The sequence below is a fragment of the Epinephelus lanceolatus genome, chromosome 19 (genome assembly GCF_041903045.1).
Source record: "Epinephelus lanceolatus isolate andai-2023 chromosome 19, ASM4190304v1, whole genome shotgun sequence".
NCBI lineage: Eukaryota > Metazoa > Chordata > Actinopteri > Perciformes > Serranidae > Epinephelus > Epinephelus lanceolatus.
The window spans coordinates 18,305,718-18,332,496 of record NC_135752.1 but is presented as its reverse complement, the minus strand read 5'-3'; the positions used below and the strand labels follow the sequence as shown (position 1 = coordinate 18,332,496).

General features: G+C 40.9%; 2 protein-coding genes across 25 annotated transcripts in view; one reads left to right on the top strand and one right to left on the bottom strand.

Moving 5' to 3' along the window:
• Positions 1-3,886, top strand: part of dnm1a (dynamin 1a) — a 72,802-nt gene extending 68,916 nt beyond the window's left edge. For 18 of the 20 annotated variants that reach the window (XM_078162413.1, XM_078162424.1, XM_078162420.1 and 15 more), the window contains one exon: positions 872-3,886. Coding sequence is in view for 11 of the 20 variants with exons in the window: in XM_078162418.1 (XP_078018544.1) it covers positions 872-902 (31 nt within the window). In the remaining 9 variants the exon portion in view is untranslated. The remainder of the gene's footprint in view (positions 1-871) is intronic. The other 2 variants (XM_078162416.1, XM_078162414.1) reach the window with 1 other exon arrangement.
• Positions 3,887-5,550: 1,664 nt separating this feature from the next.
• On the bottom strand, positions 5,551-26,240 carry golga2 (golgin A2). Of its 5 annotated transcripts, XM_033646674.2 has the most exons (28): positions 26,141-26,240; positions 24,632-24,787; positions 21,135-21,203; positions 19,932-20,084; positions 19,570-19,616; positions 19,044-19,107; positions 18,297-18,356; positions 17,013-17,093; positions 16,479-16,517; positions 16,300-16,362; positions 15,868-15,961; positions 15,651-15,757; positions 15,463-15,521; positions 15,119-15,260; positions 14,796-14,885; positions 14,384-14,491; positions 14,172-14,259; positions 13,086-13,228; positions 12,677-12,895; positions 12,262-12,375; positions 11,841-12,065; positions 11,604-11,703; positions 11,104-11,195; positions 10,562-10,790; positions 10,216-10,377; positions 10,019-10,125; positions 9,701-9,893; positions 5,551-9,497 (listed from the first exon to the last, which is right to left on the bottom strand). In XM_033646674.2, exons 1-28 carry the CDS (start codon positions 26,186-26,188, stop codon positions 9,229-9,231), a joined length of 3,321 nt encoding a protein of 1,106 aa, XP_033502565.1. In that variant the 5' UTR covers positions 26,189-26,240; the 3' UTR covers positions 5,551-9,228. The 5 variants fall into 5 exon arrangements, with proteins under 5 accessions (XP_033502565.1, XP_033502567.1, XP_033502568.1 ...); XM_033646676.2 differs by lacking the exon at positions 17,013-17,093; XM_033646677.2 differs by lacking the exon at positions 19,932-20,084.
• Positions 26,241-26,779: the final 539 nt, after the last annotated feature.

The window sequence follows — 26,779 nt, the reverse complement described above, 5'->3', positions numbered from 1 at the left end:
ACTGATAAATAGCACTATAGGTAAGAGGGAAAATATGTATTATTGAGTTTGGCGTGACTGTCCCTTTAAATGAAACAATCTGAAAGCTGAACATCATGCTTCAGCTGCACTGCTTGCAACTTACCAACATATAATGCAACCAGTGAAAAGGGGTCATGAGACATTGCTTTGACTTAATTTTTAAGGAATAGTTTGTTAATTTTGGGAAATACTCTTATTTGTCTCTTCTTTGAGAGATACCACTTTATCTGAACAGTAAATATGTAGCAGCTATTTAGCTTAGCTAAGCACAAAGACATGAATAGAGGGAAACAGCTAGCCTGGCTCTGTCCAAAGATAACTACATTACCATTTTGACTTGATACCCTCTGACTGTTAAGGCCTAAAGTCTTCAACAACTGTCTGTTTTCCCACCTTTATAATTTCAGGGTTTTTGCCTGTCTGTAGCAACACCATATGATTATTATGGAAATTACAATAACAGAGCCTCATAAATAATCTGTATAAGTGCATGCTACTGTAGACAACACTTGGACATGGGATAAAACTGCCTGCATTTGGCCTCAACTGCAAACATACAGTACCTGCATTGTGGCCATGCTGAGCCTGATATCTCTGTGATGTTAGTTGTGTTTTCGGGTTTCCTTCCATGTGTTTATGTCATGATGTAAGTGCGTCTCTGTGAGTGAAGGTACTGTATTTGTGTGTACGTGCGTGGTTAACACATGGGGGCCCTGAAATAATGACGGTGTAAGTATAAAACCCAAACTTGAATTTAAATGAAGACTTGCAACACGTTGAAAACACTAACCAAACCTGCTCCCGTCCTCTCTTCTGTGTGTGTTCCTGTGCGTTTGTGTGTCCCTGGCAGTCGGAGACCCCCACCTTCTCCAACCCACTAGACCTCTGAACTCCTCCCACCCTCCTTCCATCAGTCCGTCCCACCTCTGGATGACAGGCCACGGACAACAGTGCCACCTTGCTGTCGTTTTCTGCCACACCCGACCTGAGCCGGTTCCCTTCTCCTGCTCCTACTTCCCCCTTACAACACACACACAAACCGTACACCCCTCTGTTTCACACAGAGATGCAGAATACTTGAAACACACCTGCATGACTGACTTACAACCATGCTGCACCCTCAGAATTTAAATAAACTATGTAGAGTATATAAAGTCATTGATACAATTTTGAGTGTATGTGCACATGTGCATGCACACATGCTTACATAAATACACATATTTATATATATGTACAAGCAGATACATGCAGAATATCTGTTCCTGCTGTTAAACCTAAGGTTGGAGACATTTGCAAACTAAGCATGACACTTTGCCTGAGTATTAATTATACTCCAGCCTTTCTTACGGGTATTCTGGCTGCTGACTGATGTATTTTTTTCTCTTATCTCTTAGCATTTGTTTTATCAAATTTTCCTCACCTTGTATTGCCGGCCATGCTTGAAGAAAAAAAGTGTTTGATCAAGTGGCTTCAGAGCAGAGTTTTTAAAAATGGTAGCTACTTTTGGATAAAATTACACCAAACAGTATCAGAATGTCCACAGTAAATTCTTCAGGTCACTTATTTTGGTGACAATCATGGATGGATTACTTGGATGGAACGGGCCTACCGGGCACAGGCCCAGGGGCCCGAAGTGTTAAGGGCTCCCCTGGCCTTCACCAGCAAAATGGCTCTCAAATGAACACATACCAATCAGGAATGACCAGAAAGAGACACAAAAAGACCACAAACAGATTGCAAAGAGGCACAAATTAGGCAAAACAATGACAAAGAGACACAAAGTGACTTCAAGAGACACAAAACAACCACAAATAGACTAAAAACAACCTCAAAGAGACACAAAATGGCCACAAAGAGACACAAAATGAATTCAAACAGCCAAAAAACAACTTCAAAAAGACATAAAATTACTACAGAGACATACAGTGACCTCAGAGACACAAAACGACTTCAGACAAAAAACATTCTCAAAGAGACACAAAATGACCACAACGAGACATAAAAATGACCTCACAGAGACACAAAACCACAAAAAGATGCATAACAGGTACAAAGAGATGAAAAACAACAACAACAAAAAAGAGGCAAAACCATCACAAAGTCTATGTGTCTTGTTCCTATGTAGGAGAGGTAGTGGGGCCTTATATCTGTGCATATCTGTACCCATTGTCTTAAACCGGCTGGATACCAGAGACTTTGTTTTTTAAATTTTTATTAACAATCAGTGTTGTTATTAGAAATTACTCTCTAAAAGCGTCACTGAAGCTCTGCTCTCTGGAAGTCATGTGGAAAAATGCTTATTTTCCTCACAGCATCTCAGGCTACAAGGTGAATAAGAAACCCCTCCATCCTCCCTTTTAGCTCCTCTCCTTTTAAACTCACCCTGGTTGGTTTCCACCCATCACTTATGACACAAACTGCACCATCACTTACACAGCTCATGCAAGGGAAGAGGGCTTGAATCTTTCTTTCCCTACTTCTCCTCCTCTTTCTCCCCTTGCACTAGGACTGAAGGAGCGATCATCTGAGGGACCTGTTGTTGCCTCCAGAAGGCCTCACTGTCACTAAATTCCCCTGTGTTATAACTTCATTGTGTGATTGAATCATTAGAGAATAGTTCACATAACTGTGTCACAACCATCTCTCAACAAAACTGCCTTCACAGAAGCTATGCAACAAAAAAATGGTTTCCTGATTATTTTAGCTTGAATAGGTGCCTTGCATGGCACTCCTCTCCTCCGTACAAAAACATTGTCACTAAGTTATCTTATTAAGGCGGGATCTAAATAGAAAGTGCAATATATGAATTTTGATTCTGCTGTATGACAGCAGTCACACATTTTTAACCAAGAGCAAGGGAAACTGTGGCCTGAGACTGTTAGATAGCTCCTTATATGTCCTGTTCATTCAGAGGGAATGAGGTCCCTAATGGGAGAGGTTTAAAATGTTTGTAGTGTGTTTCTAAGTCAGCTTCGATCACATGATCCATCAAATCTTCGGATATACTGGCAGGAAAACATCTTATCCAGGTTCATGATCTGTAATTTATTTTCTGTTTCTTTGTCCCCTTCCTTTTTTCTTTCCTTCCTTCTCTCAGCGGTCACGGGGGTGAGTGAGAACATGAAAACAGCCACAGTCTATGCATAAAACTATCCAAACACTCCTCCTGTTTCACCCTCACATCGCTGTCTGAAGGCCTGTGAGTTCAATCTATCCTTTCACTTGTGTTGCCACCGAACTCTGCCATCAGTGTGATGTGTTGTATTTTGACCCCGAACAAAAGTAACCAACCCACCAGCCATAAAAACCCACCTCTGTACCTCAACTGATGTCATTTTAGCCATTTAAAAACCACCTGAGAAACTTCCCTTGTACATCTTAGTGCTCCACGACTGCAAGGCAAACACAACAAAGCATATTCTACTTATTATTTAACAGTAAATAGTTTATTATGGACATATCTTAATGTGTTATTATGTATATGTGTGGTGCATCTTATGGGACTTGTACTTCCACTGTCTAGAGAATTTAGTCTGCTGAATATTTAAATTATTATGAATAAATGAGTATGTGTATAAGGAAATAATATTTGAAAAACTTATAAAAATGTGTATTGCAGTGATGTATATGGATGTTGGCAGGTTGTTTGATACTTTAGCTTGTAGCAGAGAGGTTTTTTTTTTTGTTTGTTTTCTTGTTTCTCTCTGTGTGTACAAGAGCAGAACGGGACAGTGTGAATGTGTGAACTCCTGCAGCAGCCAGGTCCTGCATCTTGTTTAAACTGCTGTGGATGGAAAGACGATTTTACCCTGCAGGGCTTCTGTGCTTTGTCAACACATTAAAAAACCTCAGTGTATTGAGTGAAGTTTCTTCTTTGTCTTTTTTTTTTTATCTTTATACTCTCATATATAATAACACCAAGAGTCTAAAGCCACGCCGTCGCTCTGTGAGGCTGTACTTATGTTGGGAAGGTTACATTTGAAATGCAATAGATAACAGATTACAATTCACCCTGTTTGTAATGTAACTATTGTAATAACTTCATTAAAATAATGTTACCCATTAACTTAAACACTTAACTAAAGTATTTGGAAATCAATGGAAATCAGTTTTATTAAGTCATGGAGACACTGAAGTAGTGGAGGGTATACACCGGTATACAGGGTATACCCACCTGTTTTTCTGGTTGTTTACAGTATACCTACCTATCAGCCACTGGAATATATGAGAGTATACCCACTTCTTTCTCGGCAACCTACCCATCCACCTAATGGTGCACCCACCTCATCGACTACCACTCCACCACTGCATGGAGGGACTTGTTTGGAGTAAAAAGATTTTTTTCATTACCCACAATTAAGCATCCAAAAAGTCAAAGATAAAATGGCAACATTTCAGGAGATTGTGTCTGCAGAATATGGGTTTGAAATGGATCTACCAAAATCAGAAGAAAGCTAGAATTACCACCTCATGGTTGTACGCCAAACCAGTCAAGTTGCAGATTCAGCTTACATTCCTGTTTGTGAAAATATGGATGCTTTACACACATCTTCACCCTGGCAGCACAGGAGATCCATACCAGTGGTTCCCAACTCATACAGCCACGGGGTCCAGATTTCTCCTTGGTCATTAGTTCAAGGTCCACACAGTTCAATATATTCAGCATCATATTTACATTTGGTTGAGCCATCAAGCTAGTTTGTTGTCTCTGTCAAGTAGCTGTCCATTAGTCACTCACTCTACAGCAGGAAATGGCACTTCAAAATAAAAGCTCTGTGTCGCAAATTCACTGTACTTCAAAATGACGTGTTTTTCCACAAACTTGACATGTTTGCGAGTCACTTGCAGTCCTTTCAGAATGAACCCGCAACCCACTTTTGGACCGTAACCCACCAGTTGGGAACCACTGATCTGTACAATCAGTGCAGTTTAAAGATTAGTGTCACCAATTCAGTATCTGACCAAGTCTCCCAGCTGACACTGAATAATGCACACATTGAAGTTGACCTTTTTGATAAAAATTATAATATAAATCATCACTTCATCATTTTATCCTATTGTTCATTTGCATGAAATTTTGTCATAATAATGTATAAATTGAGTTATGGTGGAAAAAGAAAATATGACTTCCTATCACCAAATTCTAATTAGTTCATTCTTGACAACCTTCAAAGTTAATGCCTCCAGCCATGGCTATTGCCCACATATATAGGCATATAAATGTGGCCTAAATGTGAGCTGATCCTTGGGCTGATTTTCAGTTTCTAAGAGTTTGATATTTATTTTCATCATGCGTAAGCAAAGGAAAGGTCCTTTTGTCACAGTAGAAAAAGCACAGATTTGAATAATAAAATAAATGATGGCTGAGCCACTTCAGTGACTGTGCATGCTGTCTCAACGTCACATGGAGCCATCGTTAATATTATTAACAAAACTTGTGCTTCTTTGACTTTGACAAGTTAAACTGCCTGCTGTATATTTACTTGCAAAGTTCAGAATATCAAAATGCTAAAGAAGTCGAGACACGTGTTCAAGTTGCTCAATCAGTTTTATTCAGGAGAAGGAGAGAAAATATTACTCAAGGAAAAAAAAACAAATCAGAAAGCTTCTGTCAGAAGCAGCCCTCGAACAAAATCAGTCCTCTGAATGATCCTTCATTTCCATCCAACGGTCACTTCTATTTTACATTAAAACTGATTAGTTGAGTTACTAAGTTATTCCAAATAAATAGAATATTTTCTTACTTTTTTTAGTCAATCTTTGTATTAAATCACAGCCAGTCAGTAACCACCAACACCTCGTCTCTGAACTAACCTCCAGACACACAGCCCGCGCTGCCAGCAAACATGGCAGAGCAGCTTTTTCCCCCACACACCAGGCATAATGAATATACAATATGTTACACAGTTACAGTATATACACCACCTCTTTTACAGTAAGGACAATAAATGCTTCCTCATTGCTATTTGTTTCAATCACGCATAACATATTTAACAGTGAATTAGAAAGCATGGGAAGTAATTTTATCCACATTGTTTTATTTTACAAGCCCCAAAACGACACTAAAAGGATTTTACTGTAAATCTACCTCTTGGTCTGACCAAAAACAAAATGAAGGGAAGAAAAAAATAATATTTTGTGGCAAAGGAAAGTGACAGAATGCTAAGTGAGGAATTTTAAAAATCAAGAATGATTAAGTAGATTAATCGAAAACCACCTGCTACTAACAAAGTGCTGTGGTTTAGGGTAAACGCAGCGCTCTTCACGTTGCCTGTAAAAAACACCAAGTATATATGGCCTCCACGTATTACATTTAGCTTCCTATAATAGGCTTAAAATACCAGAATTTGCACCAACACTTTCCGTCCTGTTGCTTCTAGTGATAAATATCAAGTGTGCAATTTAATAACTGAACAAATGTGTTCTCTACCTCAAAGCAGACACAACAAAGAGGATCTTACATTTCAAAGACATCCGACTAAGAGGAAAGAAATGCCTCCAAAAGTACTCAGTGGGATATTTGGATGAATTGCAGTGAGACCCTCATGTCTTTGCATATTAAAATCATGGAAAGACTCTAAAAAACAGACGCCTCTGCCATGATTTGACCTGAAATGTAAAAAAAAGGTTAGCTGTGAAAGCGTAGCTCTTGGTTATTACTTCTATAGTGAATATATCAATCACTTCATCCTCCAATCTACATCTGTGAATATGAGCATCTCTCACTTAAAGCTAGCATGCGATGAGTCAGTCCTTATGTTGGGGTATTACTAAAGTCCTTGTTTCCAATGCCCAAAGGAGATTAACTCAAGTGTTGCCGATACAAGAGTTACAAATTTGACTAGTTTCTTCAAATTCTGATTGGTCCCACACTTTTGGGATTAACATCCCGACCTCTGGAAGTGAGCAATCTCATTAATTTAAGCTTCCACTCATATTTACATCATCCTCCGAGTGCAACACCGCACACACACTCTCTCACGCACACACACAGCTTCAATTAAATTTATATGCTTCAACTGGAACCCTCAGCTTAAGAGCGTGGCTTCATTGGATCCCCCTTTTTTCCCTCTGCAGATATCATTAAACCAGCTAAGAGGCTCCATGGCAGAAACTGTCCAACCCGCCACAGAGGACACACAGAGCAGAATGAGAAGCTTTGTACAGTTTTAGTGCAATCATACTTATATAATCTGATAGAACTCTACAAAAAAAGTACAACAGATGCAACTTGGGTTGAAGAGGAAACACAAGCATCATTCACACCGTCCAGTTGTAAAGGATGTGCGTTAATTCATTTTTGATATGTGGAACTACAAGCAAACGTAACAGAGAAGAACAGGCTCTAATTAATAGTGTCGGTTTGTTTATAAACTTAAAGACCCCATGAGATGGATGTTTGGGCTCAGTTATGGAAGAGCAGCTCTGATGAAGACAGAATTATATTTTCATTACTTCAGTGATGGGAGAGATGAACTGAGTTTGCGTTGAGGCTGGCCCATTAACTGTATATAAAGCTGGATGACATCAAAGCTCCCAAAAAGTAAAGCCAACACATCTTAATTGCCCTCTGGTGGCTGGCTGCAGTATAGGTCATAAACCCTGCTTCCTCCATGTTAATGGATGGGACCAAGTCACCAGGAAAAACACCGGGCTTTGAAGCAAATTTTACATAATGGCAAAAAGTGGTATTACCCATAGATTTACATTGTGAAAGTGGATACATTTTTTTGAGCTTCACAACCCCTGTGAAATGGCTTGTTTCACTATCAGCATCTGATTCCAGTCACATAATGAAAGACTGCTCTGGTTTCAAAATGATGTCACCAGGGCAAGATGGTAGCAGCCACATCCTGGATATTTTAGCTATATTTTTGTTTTGTGGAAACACGTACATCTTAACATACAGTCTATGGGTCAGCCAAATGTCTCAGAGCACCTGTGTACAGGATATTACAAGAAGAAAGAGGAGATGTGAGTGTAGATGTAGAGATTTTAACTTCCCTGTAACGTCCTCCAGTCACTGCACATTAGTATCTATCACGCTAATGGTAAAGATAAAGTAGAGCAATTTGCAGAAAACAATAATGTGGAAAGCAGCCTCTAACACAGCACCCCAAGTGTTGGTATTTATCTTAAGATGACCTTCTCCTCGGTTTCAGCACCTACTGAGAAAATAATGCCTCATAACTCTGATTGTTTTCGTCTTCATGGGGTCTTTAAATTGCATCTATCCCCTCAATGACTTCAGAGACCACCTTTTCATAAGGGCGGTGACTTCTCCCAGTCTAACAGGATGTTTGACATCACAACACGAACAGTTCACATATATTAACACTTTGCACTGTACAAACATAAGACTCATTTTCAGTGTTTGGGAGGAAAAAAGACAACGTGGAGAAAAGGTTGTTTCAAGGAACAGTACCACTCTGCAATACCTGCCTCCATCTTCCTGAACCTCATCGTGTGACTAGCAAGCTCTTGACTTCGAAACAGAACAGCGCCTTCACTTCAAAAGCTATTATGTGCACCTGGTTTCTTTATTTCACTTTAACTTACATCTCCCTCTGCATCTCATCTCCTCACGCACCCTTTCACCTTCATCAGTTCTCCTCACATTACACAGACATATGGGTAAATATTCGGGTTACTACATTCAAACGTGATGCTCTTTTTGGCATTTTTTTTTTTTTTACAGTGAACTGTGTAAAACTGAGATTTGCACTGAAATTAAGTTGCACACAAACAGGCTGCTATTTTTTTCAACAGCTTTGAAGTACTGTATCAGCAAGGGGAGAGAATATACAGCCCCTTTATTGCACTTTTGTGTAGAATGGGAGACAAGAGGGGATTAAAAATGGGGGTAATGAGAATAATCAGGTTGCACTAAAGAATACTGATTATCTCTCTGGGAAGAGCATCATAGACAAAAAAAACATAAAACAACAAAGGGAAAACACTCTTTCTAACCATGCACACATTAGTGCCAGCACACAGAACAGAGCGGGGCGTTTTAATGTAACTGGGTCAAAGACATTCACATATCTGTGACCAGTGTTGCAGGGTGTCATATTTCTTTTGAAGTGTTTGTGAATATGATCAACAATCTACAAACACGGTATACTGTGGTGTTTGATATTTCCCAGACTTCAAGACAGGTCATATATCTCTCTCTCACACACACACACACATACACACACACCTCACTCACACCACCAGGATCTTGACTTCGTCCTGTTCATCAGGCCGGTAGAAGAAGGGGATACAGGGGTTCTCCCCGAGGAATGGAGGTGATCTTAGCGCTCCCTGGGGGTTCTGGATCTCGTGGAGCAGCTGCATAATCTGCTGGGCTGTGCCGTCCTCTTTGGGTGCCAGGGGCTTGGAGTCAGTCTGGGCTGACGCGCTCGACAGTGTCTGGGATGACGAGGCTTCCAGGCCTGTGGTGGGCTCTGACAGAGGGATGACCTCCATGGCTTCTGCAGCAGAGAAAGGAAAGGAGAGCAGTATGATGACGTTATATTGAATATAAAAAGGCGTACTTTAAGGACTTCTATTCTTAAAATGAGAGCAAGTGTTATTATAGGAGAGGGCACACGTCATCCCCTGACCATCCTTTGTACACAGAGATCAGTGTGTGAGTGTTTTTGCAGTAACTCACAAGACTACTGGTTGTGCCTACCTGCTCCACTGAAAGCATTAAGCTCTGTATGTGCGTGTGCTTGGTGCTCTGCGTGAGTGTGATCCTCCCCAACAGGAAGCAGGTCTGGGTTCACTGTGCCCGTGCCAGCGACAGCTCCTGTGTAACGGTTGTACCAGTCGTTCCTCTCGGCCACCAGCCTCATCACCAGATCCTGAAGCTCTGCCAGCTTCGCCTGATGGACAATGCAGAGACAAAAGCAGCGACAGAAAACTGAGCAAAAATCATGACAAACATGTTATGCAACTACACTGGACGACATTGATGGTTATTTGAAAAATAAAAGGCGCTATACAGTACTTTCATCTCCTCCTTGTCCTGAGCCAGCATGCTGATGTACTGCTCCTTCTCCTGGTGTTTCTGCTTCATGATGGCCCGCTGACTCTGGTACAGCGCGATGTACTCCCCTGGAGAGACAAACACAGAACATGGTACCAGAAATTAGAATTGTGATGAAAAGTTTTTCTATATTTAACAAAAATATCCTTCTGCCTCACCTATAGTGTCGGTCTCTCCAGACAGCTGGATACAGCGGTGCTCCAGCTCCTCCACCCTCTCCTTCAGGTCAGCTTTCTCTTGCATGAGGGAGGTGAAACGCTGCTGAAGCTTCTCCATGGCAGCTTGCAGGGCCTGATGAACTTCCACCGGCACTCCTCCTTCTGGGAAACAGATCATTAAGTACACAGCTGGTTTAGATAACGCACCCTTATGCTTACCATATGTTTTTTATGCATATAAATAGAAATCATTACAGAATATAATCAGGCTTGATTGTATTCGTAAGAACTTAGTCATGCACACTCAATGTGCTGGCACAAAAATAAACCATCTAGTCATCCTCACCTGAATGCTCATGACTGTGTTCACAGTGACTATGTTGGTCCTGAGTGTGATCGTGCTCGTGATGATGGTCATGAACAGGTTTGTGGCTGTGGTTTTGGTGCTCAAGGCTGAGGGCCAGAGTGGTCTGGTGCCTGGCTGCCATATGGAGCCTGTGCTCCTCCTCCAGTTGCCTTCTGGCCTCGTCCCTCTCCGCCTCCAACTCGGCCAAAGCTCCACGAATAAACTCCTCCTGCAGAAGGGACAGAGAGTGGTGGTGAGGATGGTGGGAGGGAGCGGATGGGTAGGGTCAATTGAGGGCAATGCCAAACCTTTGATTCATAACAAGTCGTAAACTAATCTCACATCACAGAGGTCTCGTCATTTGTCGCTTATTAAAAAAGTCATGCTGTCATAGCACTGTTCGTTTTGCATTAATGTCAACTTCTAACTTGATTTGAGCCTTCATGATGTATAACAAAATGTGAAGCAAAAGAAATCAACAAAGCCTTTAAGTATATCTTAACAAGTAGTTTTGGGGGAAGAACATTTATCACCCTCCTCACCATCTCCTTCTGGCTTTCAAAGTCTTCTGGGATAACTATGGAGGCCGACTTCTGTGGGCTCTCCTGCAGGGACTGGCTTTCCACTCCATCGCCTAAGTGACATAATGACAAATGAAAACTATTAACAGGCTTTAACAGAGATTTTTTCCCATTTTCTTAACTCAGTGGTCTTTGACTGTGACACCTTTCCTTATGGGTGGTGCAAGACTACTGCTGCTCTTACTTTCCATGCCTGTAGGTGGCACGGGTTAGACTGGAACTGCAGGTCAGACAATGCTGGTGCTGCAGCTCTGCTTTGAGATGGGTCTCAGATGCTTTGGATCAACGGCACTGTCCTTGTTTCTTGTGACAGACTACAGTTTTCAGTTTACTAGGTTTAACTTATTCCAAATTAAACAATGTAAAATAGTGGCCACAAATCTTTGCAAGTAAACTATTAATTCAAAATCAGGTATGAGAACAAAAAAAGTACACACATACAAGTAATGGACAAATCTTACCTTGGTCTCTGGATGACGTAGCAAGAACTGAGCTGTTGAGCAGCTCCTTCACCTCGGCCTTCAGCTGCTCATTGTCTTTGACTAACATCTCCAAATGCTCCTGTAGGGGGAGACAGAGAGTCAATCAAAACAAACTGAGTCCAGACTGCAGTCTCAACATATTGTATTAGGTGATGAAAAAACACAAGTGCATTCCGTTTACTGCACTCCACAAGGCTTTATTCCTAAAATACACACCTGTGCTTGCTTGAGCTGATTGTGACTGATCTCCAGTTGCACACGGCCCTGGCTTTCATCGTGCTGCAGCCTGTCCATGAGCTGGAGCTGCTGCAGATACTGGTGATGGATCTGTTCCCGCTCTGAGGCCAGGGCCTGGTAGCCAGCGCAATACTGTTGCAGGTGGGCCATGACCTGGTCCCTCTGCTCAATCACACCCTGAGTTTCTGTACTTTTCAGTTCCATCTAAAGCCAAGGGAACAAAGAGGAAAATTAATACCATGACCATATATTGTTCTTGTGTGTTAATGCACTGTGTGTATGGCTAACAAGTATAGAATTAATACTAAAAACATACAAGAGTCCACAAGATATAGTGAACACATGGAAGACGCCTCCTATTGTGTTTGTCACAGAGAGGTATTTTTGTGTATGACTATACCTGCTCCTTGACGTTGTGCAATTCCTCTTGAAGTTCACCCATCCTGCGAGCCAGCTCCTTCTTCACATGTTGCTCTGACTGAATGGCAGTGGTCAGCTCCATGTTCTCATTAGTCTATTCGAATAGAGGAGTAACAGGAACCGGGGCTTTAAGACAGAAGTCTCACACCTTCTACTTGCTATTAATGTACTTTCCAAATTTGTTAAAACTTTGTCCACTTATTGCTGAAGAGACATGAATACAACCTGAGAAAAATACCCAAATATTACAGACACAAAACATAAATTCAGACATGATAGCTACAAAACTGTACCAAACTGGGACAGAAACAAAAAAAATCAACTAAATACATAACAGCTCTTTCAAAATGTGTCATTACAAGAAGACAGATGGACGACTAGATTATCAGCCTCACCAGTTTGACAAAACCATTCTGTAGCTCAGCCAGCTGGTCCTTCAGTGTACGGTTCTGGGTGAGAGCGCGGCTAATAGTAGCCTTGTCCGACTGAACCTCCTCCAACATGCGCCGGCGGTCCTCCTCTTCCTGGGCTTTGCTCTCCACCTGCCGCTCCATCTCCCCCAGACGCGTCTCCTGCTCTGCACACAGCCGGCTCAGCTGCTCGTTATCCCGCAGCTAGGGGGGAAATATTACAGACATTTATTATAAGAACTTTCAAACCTCAGAGTACTAATATGCTTTCAACATTATGCAAAGAACAAATCAATTGGTGTAGCTTTCCATTATGACACTGTATCTAATTCCTGACATTAACAAAACATGAGCTGGACTTCAGCTGCTTAACCATATGTCAATAAATGGGTACCTGTGCCTGGTACTGTGCAGTAAGAGCGTCTTTCTCCTGCTGTAGTGTGTTGAGAGCCTCCTGCAGAGCCACCTCACTCTCTGATGGCCCTGAGGACTGAGGCTCTACAACATCCCGAGCCTCCCTCTCCTGGGACAACAACGCTGCAGGAGAAGAAGAAAAATGTAATATTTTTGCTACAGAAAAATAAACAAGACTGTGGAAGCTGTGTCACCAGTGTGTGCCCAGTATTTAGAATGCTTCTGTTCATATATACTAAAGCTTCTAAGATAATGTTAAATATTACCATTAACAGAAAATATGTGTTTGTTTTAAAACTTTTAAATTACGTGAATTGTGAAGTCTTGCACCAATGTTTATCCTACTATTTAGGGAAAAAATGAAGCATACTGATTGAATTACAGCCTTTAAATTACAAATATTTGGCAAGTAATTCAACACTTGTTGACAACAGTGTCAAACATTAGTCTGTAGGCACTAAAACCTCAAAAAAAAACAAAATTAGCCAAGACCAGAACCGTCTTGGTTAGTCTTTCCACTTTTCCAACAAACATAAACTCTGGTTTGGCCAAAATAAAGCCTTATTTCACTGGATTGATAAAAACATGCCAGTTCCACATGCTGTTTCTCATTGCTGTCTCTCTGCTTTTGCTGGCCAGCTTTTTACTAGTCCTGTAACGTTATCCCCACCACTCACAGTCGCCATCTTTCTCAGCTCAGCTGCCTAGTCCACCAGTAGAGACTCTGGCAGTGTGTGCTGTGTACTACAAAACATGGCTCCAATACAGCATCTCTGTATCAGTTTAATACACAGAGGAGCGTTTGAAGCTATTGCAAATCATACCTTCAGGATTTCTAAATAACTTGGTATACTGAAATACCTTGATATCACAAACATAAACACATATACATACATATACATTGATACATTGATTGAAAGATAATAGGAGCCCATTCCTTAATCCTCCTGCGGTCAGGCAATTGGACGGCTTATTTACCAAAGGTAAATAGGCAGCTCAAGGAAGGAGCTGCAGAAGAGCCAGAAAAAGAAGGAAACAGTAGATAAGGACTGTGTAAAACTCTTACCTGCAGCATTTTTTAGCTCTGTGATGCTGGCTTCCAGTTCTTGGACTCGGTTGATGTTTCTGTCCCTCTCCTCTGCAACTAAAGACACCTGCACAAACAGAGATAAATCAATTTGTTCAATACCAAAATAAATACAAAAACAACAAAGAACAGCTTTATTTTGAAAGCTAAAGTCACCCATATGTCTTTGTTGATGTTACTGTAAAGTTTACCTGTGTTAGCAGCTGTTCTGTTTTGTCCTTCCATACACGACCCTCCGTCTGGATCTGCTCTGCATAGCAGTCCCTCTCCATCTGCAGCTGGGACATTGACTCCATCAGCTACAACATAAGAAACATAAAGGGGAAAATGCCATTAACAAAATAAGACTTTCAGGTTGTAAGAGGTTAACAGGCAGGAGCTCTGGCATAAATTTAATTTTTAAATTATAAGAAAAGTTAATCTGCAACTTTTAAGTTTCAAATAATCGAAAATGGAAATGAAGAGGAAAAGTTGGAGAGGTTTTTTTTGCAGTCCAAATTCCATTTCTGTTGCATTAAGTGAGGCATAATCTTCACAGACAGCTGTTTAAATTACACAAATATGCCGCAAACAACTGTAAGAGACAGTTCCTTGTATACAGACCTGGTGATTGTGTGCCTCCAACTGCTGCTTCTCTCCCAGCAGCAACTGGACCTGTTGGTTGGCACTGGTGGGATCTGACTGACTGGAGTACTGGAGTGAAACAGAAAGGCCAAATATTGTAATGAAATGCAGGCAACACATGAAAATATGACATTTGGCTGCATAGTCGACAAAATTCAGGAATCTTGATTGAAAATGATCCCAAACATTTTTCTTTTGTCGCAGACTTGTTGTAGAGTTTGTCCAAACCCCCAGTCATTGTTAAGAGAAAGATCAGTATATATGTGTGTGTACTGTGAAATGCTTTGCATGTGTTAATGCACCTGCTGCAACATGAGGTCCGCTATCTCGAGCCTCTTGCGAAGATCCTCCACCTCCAGCCTTAGTGCTCCATTCTCCTGCGTACTCAGCTTGATCTGCTCTGACATCTCGGAGCTCTGCTGCTTCGACTCCTCAGTCAAATTGCTGCAAACACAAACACATGCAGAGATTGACCATCTAACCTGCCAGGCTCTAGTAGGACTTAAGAGATTTGCTCATGCCATCTGTTGCATTACATACAATTTCTTGAACTCTAAAAGCCATTATTAATGTCAAAGTGATTCTTAGCAAATCTTCTGCTGTGGAAATACATCCCCATTGTGTAAGCTCGGGTAAAGTGACTTACTTTAGTCTAAACACCTCTAGCCTCAGACTGTCTCTCTCCTTTTCAAACTCTTTGTTTTGCTGGAGACAAAAAGGAAAACATCACATTCATAGAGAGTTATGTAAGTCATTATGTTAAATAATGCATCTGCGTTACACTTTTCTCAGTAAATTCTGTTCACGAGGAGCCATTACTGCAAACTTTGTTACCTTTTCAAACATTTTCTGCTGTGTTGAGACAGACGACAGTGTTCTCTCGAGCTCTGACACTCTCTGCTTTGTTGCCTGCAGACGGTTATTCAACTCCTCTGCTTCAGCTACACACACACAAAGAGAGAGACACACAAACAAACTGTTCACTAATGTCTTGCCAAAATGAGAAGTTTTTATTCAAGTGCATGTACGGTGGATTATATGACACACACACCTGCTTTCTGCCGTGCAGCCTGTTGTGTGTATTGTAGTGCTGTTTGTAGCTCTGATTTGTCTGATACTAGTATGCCAATGGTCTGGATGTGAACCTTGGGAGAGGACAGACAAACAGAGATCAGAGCTTTTCATGACACTGACAACATATGTCAACTGATTTAAGCCCCTTATTAAAGCACAGCATTAAATAAATACAACTCTTTAAGCCCTATACATGGTGCTTCAGCCTTTCTACACAGACCAAATAATTTATTCCCGTCAGGGTGAGGAATCGGGAAGTGTTGGAATAAGGAGGGTGTGTTCTTGGATCACCTATCTATCTATTTTGTATCAGGGTGACACCTTACATGGCAGTACTGCTATGACACAGTTCAGGATGTCTAAAAATGAAACCATCAGACGAATTAATTAATGTGTTTGGGTAAGTTACCTGTAATTGCTCCCGCATGGCTCCCTGCTCTTTTGAAAATCTCTCTTCAAATTCTTTTCGCTCCTGAGGAAAGCAAAATACCAACGTTCATGAATGACCAGGAAGGAAGCAAAAATTCAGCAGACTGGAAAAATGGAGACAAGAATGAACAGACAGAGAGGGTAAAGAAAACTGTTTACCTTTTGTAGCTGATCTGAGAGCCCCTGAGATTGCTGTGCCTGCCAGAGCAACAGGATATACGTTTAAGTTTGGGAAAGATCAACATTTCTTTCATCACCCCAGCAGCAATTCTAGCTCTTTAAAACAACCAAAATTCTGGCACAAAAGCCCTCATCTGCATGCCAGACAGGACAGGGACAGCACAAAGTATTGAAATAATAAACCTGCTCTGTTATCCATGTTATGTTAACCTGTAAGCTTTGAGTTTACTGCTGTTAGTGTGCTACAATTAAGTATCTACCATCAAGTTATGACAGCTCTGACTAAATGTTTCCAAATTGCTCTCTATGCAGTGGTTACACGTCATAAAAAAATGTATTTTAGTCAAAGAAAATAACATGAAAACCATGCATGACTTCTTCCAGTGTGTGGTTACTCAAGATGACATGCAGAATGCATGAAGTACATGCACTGATGTGGTAACTGAGGGATGGCTACCAAAGGGTTACTCCAGTCACACAAATGTGCACACACAAATACACACAGCTTCTTACCAGCTGGTTTAGCTGGGTATTTAGCTGAGAGTTTGCTAGGTTGCTGGACTCCAGGGCGGCTGCCAGCTCCTGGTTCCGACCCTACCACGTGCACACATGCATACGGGAGAAGAGGGAAATAAAAAAAATAATAATTTTTTAAAAAGGAGAGAGGGATAAAGTGCAGTGGCAAAAGTCAAACAAAGAGGAAAACACTGTAATGTGAATTATTAACATGGAGGCAAACAATGGCACTTTAAATCTTAAATGATGACATGTGAAGCAAATAATTAAAATGTATTATTAAATAGTTGGTGGTTGTTGAACAAATTCATAGAGAAGTTTTAGGTGGCAGTGTGTTTCTCTACTACACCAAAGAGATCAAAACTGGTAATATTTGCGGGGATGCCAATCAATTTGCAAATGTTTTGTTGCTTTGTCATTTTTTTTCTGTTCAGCCATCTAATCTGCCATAACTTAATATATCAATCATCCATCAATCCAGCTAGACATTATATCTTTTACACATTTTCAGTAAAAACTTAATGTGCAACGTCACCCTTACAGCTTTGGAGTAAACTATAAACCAACTATCTAAAATTTTGTAGGATGCAATCATGATAAAACACCTACATTGTTAGCTTGCACTGTTGCCTCCTGTTATTGTAAATTTAAACTCAAATCTCGCTAGATGTGATCTACCTTGTCTGGTTAATCAAATTACACAGCGAGAAAGGTCACCCACACACGACACACTGAGTTTTAGGTAGACTGCACTACCAGTGCTGCAAACGTGAGGCTGTGAGACATACCATTTTAGACAGCAAGTATAATATCCTATCACAAATAATAAAGTGTTGCCAGAGAAAACACAATCTGGGCACAGTATGTGTTGATACCACATTGTGCTTCACCTTAGTCAGGGGCCTGTGAATGATATGAGATGATACCAGTAAATATCTTCATTGTCCTTTTCTTGGCTGTTTAGTATGGTCTTCCTGCTGCTTGGCCACTAGCAGTATTTCAACATTTAAGAGGGGGATGTGCTAGGATGGAAATGGTGACACAGGGGTGCCAAGGGAATTTCAAAATAAAGGCATATCTTAAGGTGAAGATATATATCAATGTTTTCACTTTGCATCAACATCATCACAATCATTTCAGATCTTTTTATCATCACACCCCTACGTATTATGTGGCTGCCACTTAACTGTAGATACAACACACTATCATGGCCTGACCATGAACTGACTGACTTCTAGCTTGGGTTTTCATTTCACAGAAAACAATAGACTTCTATCTTACCTCCAGCTCTCTCTCACCAACAGAAGGTGCACTGTCCCCATTCACATACGCAGTGGATGACTGAAATGACACAGATGAGCATATTAAAGCACTTCCAACACAGAAAATCAATCGTGTGTCAAGTTTATAAGCCTCGACAGTGAATATACCAGCATCACTTTTTTTTTTTTAATGTATAACACTGTTTCTGTAGATGACCCGTTTCTATGAGCTTAAAGCTGAACTGGATGCATTGCAGATGGACAATCTGTTAAGTCAGCAGTGGTAACACCTGCATTCCACCACCATGTACGGCAACAATACCTCAATATTTTTGCATTATGAAAACAGTGCTCTTATTATATTTGCATATGACCTCCTACAAGATCAGCAAGATGTTTGTCTATACTCAACTTATTAAATCTCTTTAGTCTGCAGATAAGAGGTTGCTGTTAACTGTGTCTTAGAAACTTGACAAAAGGCACACTTTCTGCTGACTGTGCAAAACTCAACCAAGTTCAGAAGAAATATGTTGAGCTGGTGCACCAGTTGATGCTGTCAGTGTGCTCGAGGCCATTGGGAGCTACTGGCAAATCTGAAAATGCCTCCAGTGCATTCTTGCCAAGAATAGATGCAACACATCCTCGCTGTAAGTGCACGTCAGTGTTGGTGTTTTATTGTTAAAAGCCTAACACTGTATGACAAGGAAATGTGTGTGCATGAGTGTGTGAGAAAGAAAGGATGATATTGGTGGTACTAAATTCGTACCTCAGAGACTAGGCCGTTCAGTTGCTGTGAGAGCTGTCGCAGGCTCTCTGTGGAAGACAGTGGTCTGCAGGAGGAGAGACATAAATAATCAATCACACAATATAACTATGGGATTTATTATGTTGCATCAGTAATCAATAGCTAGAGTAGCGGGATATAATGGAGCCACAGCAGCATTGCTTATCAAACCTAATTCATCACAAATGTTATGTTTAAGTAGTCTCTAAGGAGCGGCACAAATATTGATTGTGCTGATGGTAGAATGACTTCACAGGGCGATCTGTTTCCAGAGGTTGTTTCCTGCCCTTGCAATCAATCTATATCGCCAAATTCTAAACATAGAGTGTTTAACTGCAGAAACATCATGTCTGTGCCATGACAGTGCAAAACCTTTGCAGCTGCTTCTTCTGTTACAACACTCATAGCCTGACCATATAAATCATTATGCAACATCTGTTCTGTGCATGGTGTGTTTTCTTAAAAAGATACAAGGGTGTCATGAGCAGTAAGGCATGAGGTAACCCACCTATTTTCTTCTGTTAAACTCTCATTGCCGTTGGTATCGGGATAGTCCTGCGGGAAGAGAGTAAGATTGAAAGAGGAAGAGATGGTGAGAATGTTAGACAGGCAAACAGGGAGAGAAGGAACACAGAAAATACAGTGAGAACATTAGAGAAAAATAATATGCACAATGCACATTATGCACATGACAACCAAACAAGGCAGGGGATCTGTTGTTTTCATAACACTATATCAGTCAAAATGCAGCAACTAGCAAATAAACCTTTTAGAGTCATTACGCTAGATGAAGGACATACAGAAGACAAGATATGATTTGAGAGATGGAGACAGACGAAGAGAGAGAATGACAGAAAGAGAGAGACACACCTGCAGGTCAGTGTTGTGACTGACAGACTCAGGGTTAGTAGCAGTGTTAGCACTAGCAGGGTTAGACACAGGTGAGCCACGGCCAGGCTCGCCCTTTGGGTCCTCCAGCAGCTGGGGAACTGAAGACCCGATGGCCTCCATGTCAGCAAAGGTCTGAGGTGACACATACACAAAAAAATGCACACACTGGTTTAATGCCAAGAAGAAGAGCAGTTATGATGAGAGAGCAACAGAAAGACAACAACAATATCTCGAACTGTATATGCCTTAACATGCGTGGAAATAACTTAATTACTGTGCTGACAATTGTAAGGCTATAGCTCAGTTGACTCAATTATGTCATTTACATGTCCAGATGAAAGCAGGATTTCCCACAGTCTAAGAGGACATAAGAATGTAAGACAGAGCACCTTAATGCAGGCTCTGTTACTTATGGGGATAGCTGTTGCAAGAAAGCTGTTGCTGCTGCTGCCACCCCAATTTTTCCCTCCACTGCTACCCATGGTACTCTCTGAAACGTTAGCAGAATGAAAGCGCTGAAATAACCCAGACTATGCTGTATGAATGCCAACATTAAATTGAATGACAAACAGCCCTTCTCTGTTGCACTAACTCTGACTTTGAAGCTAATGCAGCAAGACATTTGTAATAATCTGCAATAACAAAATAAAACTTTTAAAGGTGCATGTAAATCAGGCAGTGGAAAAAAAAAACAGCAAACACAAAAGCAGCAATGAAAATACTGTTGAAAGTCAAACACATATATTTCATTTTCCCAGATGCATGCCTGCATGATGCACCCAGATGCAGATATCACAGCCATGCAACTACTGAGACTCATGCCACCCACTTTGCATACCCTGCCCATCCACACTCAACTTCAGCGTAAGATGGCGAAGCTAAAAACACTGGGATAAACTCAAAAAAGTGACCACACACCCTCCTTTTTTAACCATTAATGCACTCTCTTGTCATGGATTTAAAAGCACAGCACCAATGAAAGAATCTGCACTCAAATTCGTCCCATGCTTTCTGGTCTGCGTGACACAAAAGAATATCTGTGCACTTGACGTAAGAGAGAGGTAAGAATGTGAGAGCAAGATAACATTAAATACCTCATGAGGAGCTATTTACAGCAGAGGGATGCGACAGAGAAAAACAGGTAGGGCAGAAAAAAGAAAGAAGGGAGAGACAGAGGCTCACCTGACTGTTGCCATAAGGAGGTAGGACTACTCCATTGCTTTGACTAAGTGCTTTCAGAATACTGTCAAACTACAGGAAAGAAGAAACAAGGGTGGAAAATGAAAGAAATGGGACAGGGAAGAGATTGATTTAGAAAGTGACAGAGATATAGACAAACAGGTACAGAGAAGCAGTTGCCACTAGAAGGTCCTGAAGTGACTAGGGTGTGTAATGAGGAGAAACATTTGAAGCTTTTTATTTGACACTAATAATCAGAAAGACCCTAACCCAAAAAAATGACTCATGTAAAGAACACAACATCAAAATAACAGTGCAGGGGCAGCGCCTTTGTGTCCTAGTATAATCCCTGGCTACAGTTCCGTGGCTGCTTCAGCATCCTCTACAATCAGCTGTATAAACTAACACTCTAAACTTGCTCACATTTCCCTTTGCAAGCATTACCTAAGCTAGGTCATTAATTCTGTGCCTATTTACTCAACTTTGTTTTTAAAGCCAATTTGGACAGTGTAGTCTTTCTTATAGGGAAACTTTGGTATTTTTTCAAATTGGACCCCATTTTCGTGTCTAAGTGACAAATGGGAACAACAATTTTTGGAAGTGGTCCAGTATTGAGAGAATGCCTTTGAGGCCTACAGCCTCAAAATGGGCTGGAGTAACTGTTCAGGGCAGTATGACAACATTCATGTACAAACTAAATAAATCCAAATGTCAGCACTCACAATTATCATATATATCAGTCTTTTAATAACGCACAGCAGTATCACAAACGGACTCAGCGTTAATACACGGTGCATTAACGCTGAGGAAAGCCAAGTGCTGAAACGCGTCTGTTTGTGATACTGCTGTGCGTTATTAAAAGACTGATATATATGATATTTGTGAGTGCTGACATTTGGATTTATTTAGTTTGTGAGTTTTGGGTCGGCACTCTGTGATTTTTCAAACGGTGAGTCGAGCACGTCAATTCTTTTGTTTTTGTGAACATTCATGTACATCCTCTAAAAGTGCTTGTGTTTGCCACTGACTGACTCATTCTGTTGTTAAAAGTGTCTGACAACACTGTTAATATGTGTAACCAAGTCTTGCTCAAGGAGAGGTCTCCTTTTGAAATCTCGCAAGAGGTGACTTGTTGCAGGAAGACAACTGTGGAAAATGTTAGTGAGTGTTGAAGAAAGGAGTGCCGGGAAGAGTTTGTTGTGTCGGAGTACAGAAAGCATAGCTTGGTGCTGTCTACAAGATTTTCAATATCATGGCTAAATATTTAGCTGAGTTTGACAATGTGGAAACTTTTGCGAGATTTCAAAACGAGACTTCTCTTTGAGTGACACTTGGTTAGACACAATAATAAAGTGGATCAGGTGAGGGGTTAAAAAGGTGTATTTGTTTGTAGGGTCCTTTTCATCATGTTGTCAGACACTTAAAATAATAATCTGAGCCTGTCAGTGGCAAAACACTTTAAGTGTACACATACATAGTGCAGTAATACCCTGAGTGGTTACATTGCAGCCTGTTTGGCTGCTGCAGCTGCAGCACTCTCTCTCAATACTGGACTAATTAAAAAAAAAGGTCTCCATTAGTCACTTAGACACAAAAAAACGAGGAAATAGGATCCAGGTTAAAAAATATATAGAAGTTTCCCTTTACAGGCCAAAGGACTATGTTTGGGTAAAAAGCAGACAGAATTGTGTCTACTTGACATTAATTATCATCATGCATGGCACTTATTGAAAAATGTCTCCTCTGTTCTGACCCTTACAACTAAACTCCATTTTGTTATTGCCAGCATCACACTCAGATGTTCTGTCTCACCCTGCTTCAGAACACATGAGTGTATCCAGTGTTGGCCAACCAGAATCAAACACATTCAATCAAACATATTCAAGAGAACAAAATAGCATCAGACAAGCAACAAGACTCAACAGCAGAGTTGTGACGAGCCCAGATTCCAGTTGGGCTTAGAAAACTACTGACCGACATGGTCTGTGGAAAACTGACCTGAATGTCAGTCAGCCCTTGTGTGAGAAAGCTGTGTGCTTGAGTCACATGCCTGACTGTGAGTCCTCATGGGCACTCTCAAATTGCTTATGAGAGCTTTACGAAGGCCACACAGAAGTACACGGTGCTTGATATTTAAATGTAATAGTAGTGACAAGCAGCATATAAGCAAATTTAGAGTGTCAATGAGCTCTTACAGATAAGTATGTGACCTTGGTTTCGGCTGACTCTTTTTGTCCGTCTATTTATTCAGTGTTCAGTTTTCTAAAATCCAAGCCAAAACAAATGATCCAAGTATTACTTCTTGTTCAGAAAAGTCTAAATTATAATGTTAAAAACATCCTAGAGTGATTCACTGCTTCCGTGATCGTAATTATTTAATTATTACTTATCAAATATAGATATTACTGTTTTGATAAGGATCAGTCACGGTGCATCTGTCCACATTTTGTCCCTTAAATCAGAGCAGCATACAGGACTAAACAAAAGGCTATTAATAGAAGGAGAATAGAGAGAGGAGACAACACTTTAAAAGCACATACAATCTAAATAATAGGAATGTGTTTCTATAACATCTCTTATAAAATCCTATAAAATAAGACTGATATGACACAAACTAAAATGTAAAACTGATGGTCAGTTGACAAAGATACTTTCTCAAAATGCATGCTTATTAAACAAATGTGCTACAATTACATAAACACTCTAGTGTACTGTATGTGCAGGCCTTGACAAATGTTTATTCTACAATGTAGTTATCTATGAGTGCTTGAAATCCTCAGTACATTAACATAATACTTCAACCCTTGCTGCACTATCCCTCTGACCACGACAGTGCTCACTGTTATGGTCAGGGGCTAAGACTGTCTCAGTCTCGTGTCCTGTGTCATTTTTTATCTTAGGTAAACATTATTTTCACCCTGACACCTGGCCGTAGATATGTATCAGTACTGCTACTGTGTTACTGGCACTGTGTGCGTTAGATAGCGAGGAAGAGAGCATTTGCCAACTTGATAGTAATTGAGCCCTTTCATTTCACAAGCGGCAAAATAGTTTGTGATCAAAGGCCAAGCAGGCAATTCCAAATCATTACCATTTGAAGAAAACAAACAATAAAATGCCTTTGTCTACAAGCATGTGGATCTGTTTCATCAGGTATATACTGCTCTGTCATCCCACAGTTACCATAAAACTGTACTTACTGAAATGTTGCAGACCGTATGTTTATAACATGTACACACACAAAACAATGAATGTTGTCTGTCTATTACAAACCACCAACCTAACAGTGATTTTAAATGCTTTCTAATGCAGTAACAGTGTTTAAAATATGAATAGGAAAAACCAGTAATCCAAATTAAAATCACAGGGTCACAGTAGGTTTGAGAAACCAGATCTAACAGGGACACAAAAGGACTGTCAAATGCAAAGAGGGGTTGTTATTTGACCAGCAAGGGCAGTAAGACAAGCAGATGCATAAATGGAAAGAGGGACTGACTTACATTGTCTGGGGAGTTTCTGTCTGATGAAGGTGCATCATTTTGGCTCTGTCCCTTCACCTTCCTCTTCTTCTTGGCCCCTGCTCCACCACCACCTCCTCCACCACCCTTTTCTCCTCCCACACCAGCAGGGGAGGTCTTCTGCTGAAACTCCTTCAGCTGAGCAGCACATAAGAAAAGAAAACAATAGGTATAATTGCCAGAAGGCAAACTCATCTGCTGCCTATACTTTATTTTCTTACATCTTACAAATCCTGCAGGAGCCTTATACAAGTCTACTTAACTTTGCACCAGCTAGAGGCACCACTCAGAACAAGTGATCTCTAACCACTGGGGGAACTTACCAATGTTACTGAATAAGAACAGGTGAATGAAGCAGGGATGGACCACTCCCATGATACTCAAAAGATCCGGTTTCAAATGTAGACTTAAATACATAGCTACTGCCAACAAGTTACTGACTGTCACTTTGCCTTGCTTGTTCAAGGACTTATTGTTCTAAAACAAACATGATGAAGTTGATAACTTGAGGGCAAACTATGATCATGTATGTCTGTATACTTTACCCAAGCGACTGTAAAACACTCTTCCCCCTGTCTGCGTGTTTGGGCATGGTGCCTGGTGACAGCTGTCGCGGGGGGCCAAAGGGAATCATAGGGGAACTACAGGAGCTGCCATTTCTAAAATCCTGGGGTTGAATCGCAGCGAAATGTCAAGTGTTATCGCCACGACCACTCATCCACGAAGACAGTAGGGCAGCGAGGAATGCTGACGAGTCATTTCCTGAAGCTAACATTTCACAGCTGATAGGGCCATCTTTCTCACTACCCCAACACACCTAGCTGTAGCACCCAGCAGGACAGGGAAGAGGGGTGTCAGCTGTCAAAACAGTCCCCGTCATTCTGTCCTGCTAACTGTGCTACAAAGCTAGCTCAGCGTTAGTTTTAAAACTGCTGTTTGTTGACCATCCCCAGACATAATTGAGCCGTTCAAGAGATAACACAGACAGCTGCCCGACTGCGGTGTAGCATTCTATGCACTCACACATAGCCAACTATTCATTAGTTAGCCCGCCTGCTAATGCTAACTTGCCATACTTAGCTAGCACGTTAAGATTTGCTAATAACCACATTTAACGTTAGCTAGAAAGACACATGAAGCCACCGGGCAAAGAGAGTAAGTTTAGTCACCCACTGACTAACTAAACTGCGTAGGATGCTACAAACGCCTCCGGGAACTAAAAATAGTCTGCATAATCTGGGAAAGTTAATGCTATCAGCAGAGGCCCAGAAGAAGCACCGACCTCTCCTGTGCATCGAAGACCCGAGAGGAGCAAGTGAGGCGGGACAAGCGACAGCGCAGAGGTCGGGCGACGTGTAATGACAACACCCCTGCTCCGTGAAGAAATGTGTAACAAAACCAAAGAAAACACCTGCAACGCAAACCCACAAAAGAGAGACAGGACCAGCGCTTCCTATGATATATAACCGGGTCAGTTGTACAATACTTTACCTTTTTCTTAGCTGCAGCGAGTTTTATTTGCCTGCTCTGGTCGGCCATACTGCTGCTCTGGTCAACGGACCGAACCACGTCATCAGTTTGGTGTCTATTGGTGTCTCCGCCGGTAGGAGTCGCTGGGCTCAGGCTGTGTTACCCTACTCCCCCACGTACCAAAAAAACCTACAGATACTAGTTAGAGACAAACCCAATCTATTAATTGTTTGGTGGTATTTAAATTTACAAACCCCTGTTTTATTAATTGAATACAATGTTAGGTGTCAGATACTGTCAAAAATGTATACAATAAAATTTACTTTATGTGACTTGTCTTCACTATTACTTGTTACTCTTCTTTGCTTTGTCTGATCTGTCACACTATAGTTTATGTTCTTATAAGCTTAACATCTTCAACTAATAAGAAGGGAAAGTGGAGAGTTATCCTTATTTTGTTTTTCAGAAATGTATATCTATTTTCGTTTCATTTTGCTTCTTGTAATATGTTAATATGTTAATTTATGCAGTACTGCACATCATGCATACCGTGGCAGTCTATCTCACGGTTAATGCAGATGAACAGATAAACACTTTGGCATTTATATATACATATATAAATAATATACTGATTTAAATAATATACTGATAAAAATAATA

Coding starts and splice junctions, on each gene's coding strand:
- golga2 (XM_033646674.2), bottom strand. CDS start 26,188: ATGGCCGACCAGAGCAGGCAAATAAAACTCGCTGCAGCTAAGAAAAAG. Junction 21,204..24,631: donor ACAGAAACTCCCCAGACAAT/GTAAGTCAGTCC, acceptor TCTTTCCTGTAG/TTTGACAGTATTCTGAAAGC. Junction 13,229..14,171: donor AGAGCTAAAAAATGCTGCAG/GTAAGAGTTTTA, acceptor CTTCTCCTGCAG/CGTTGTTGTCCCAGGAGAGG.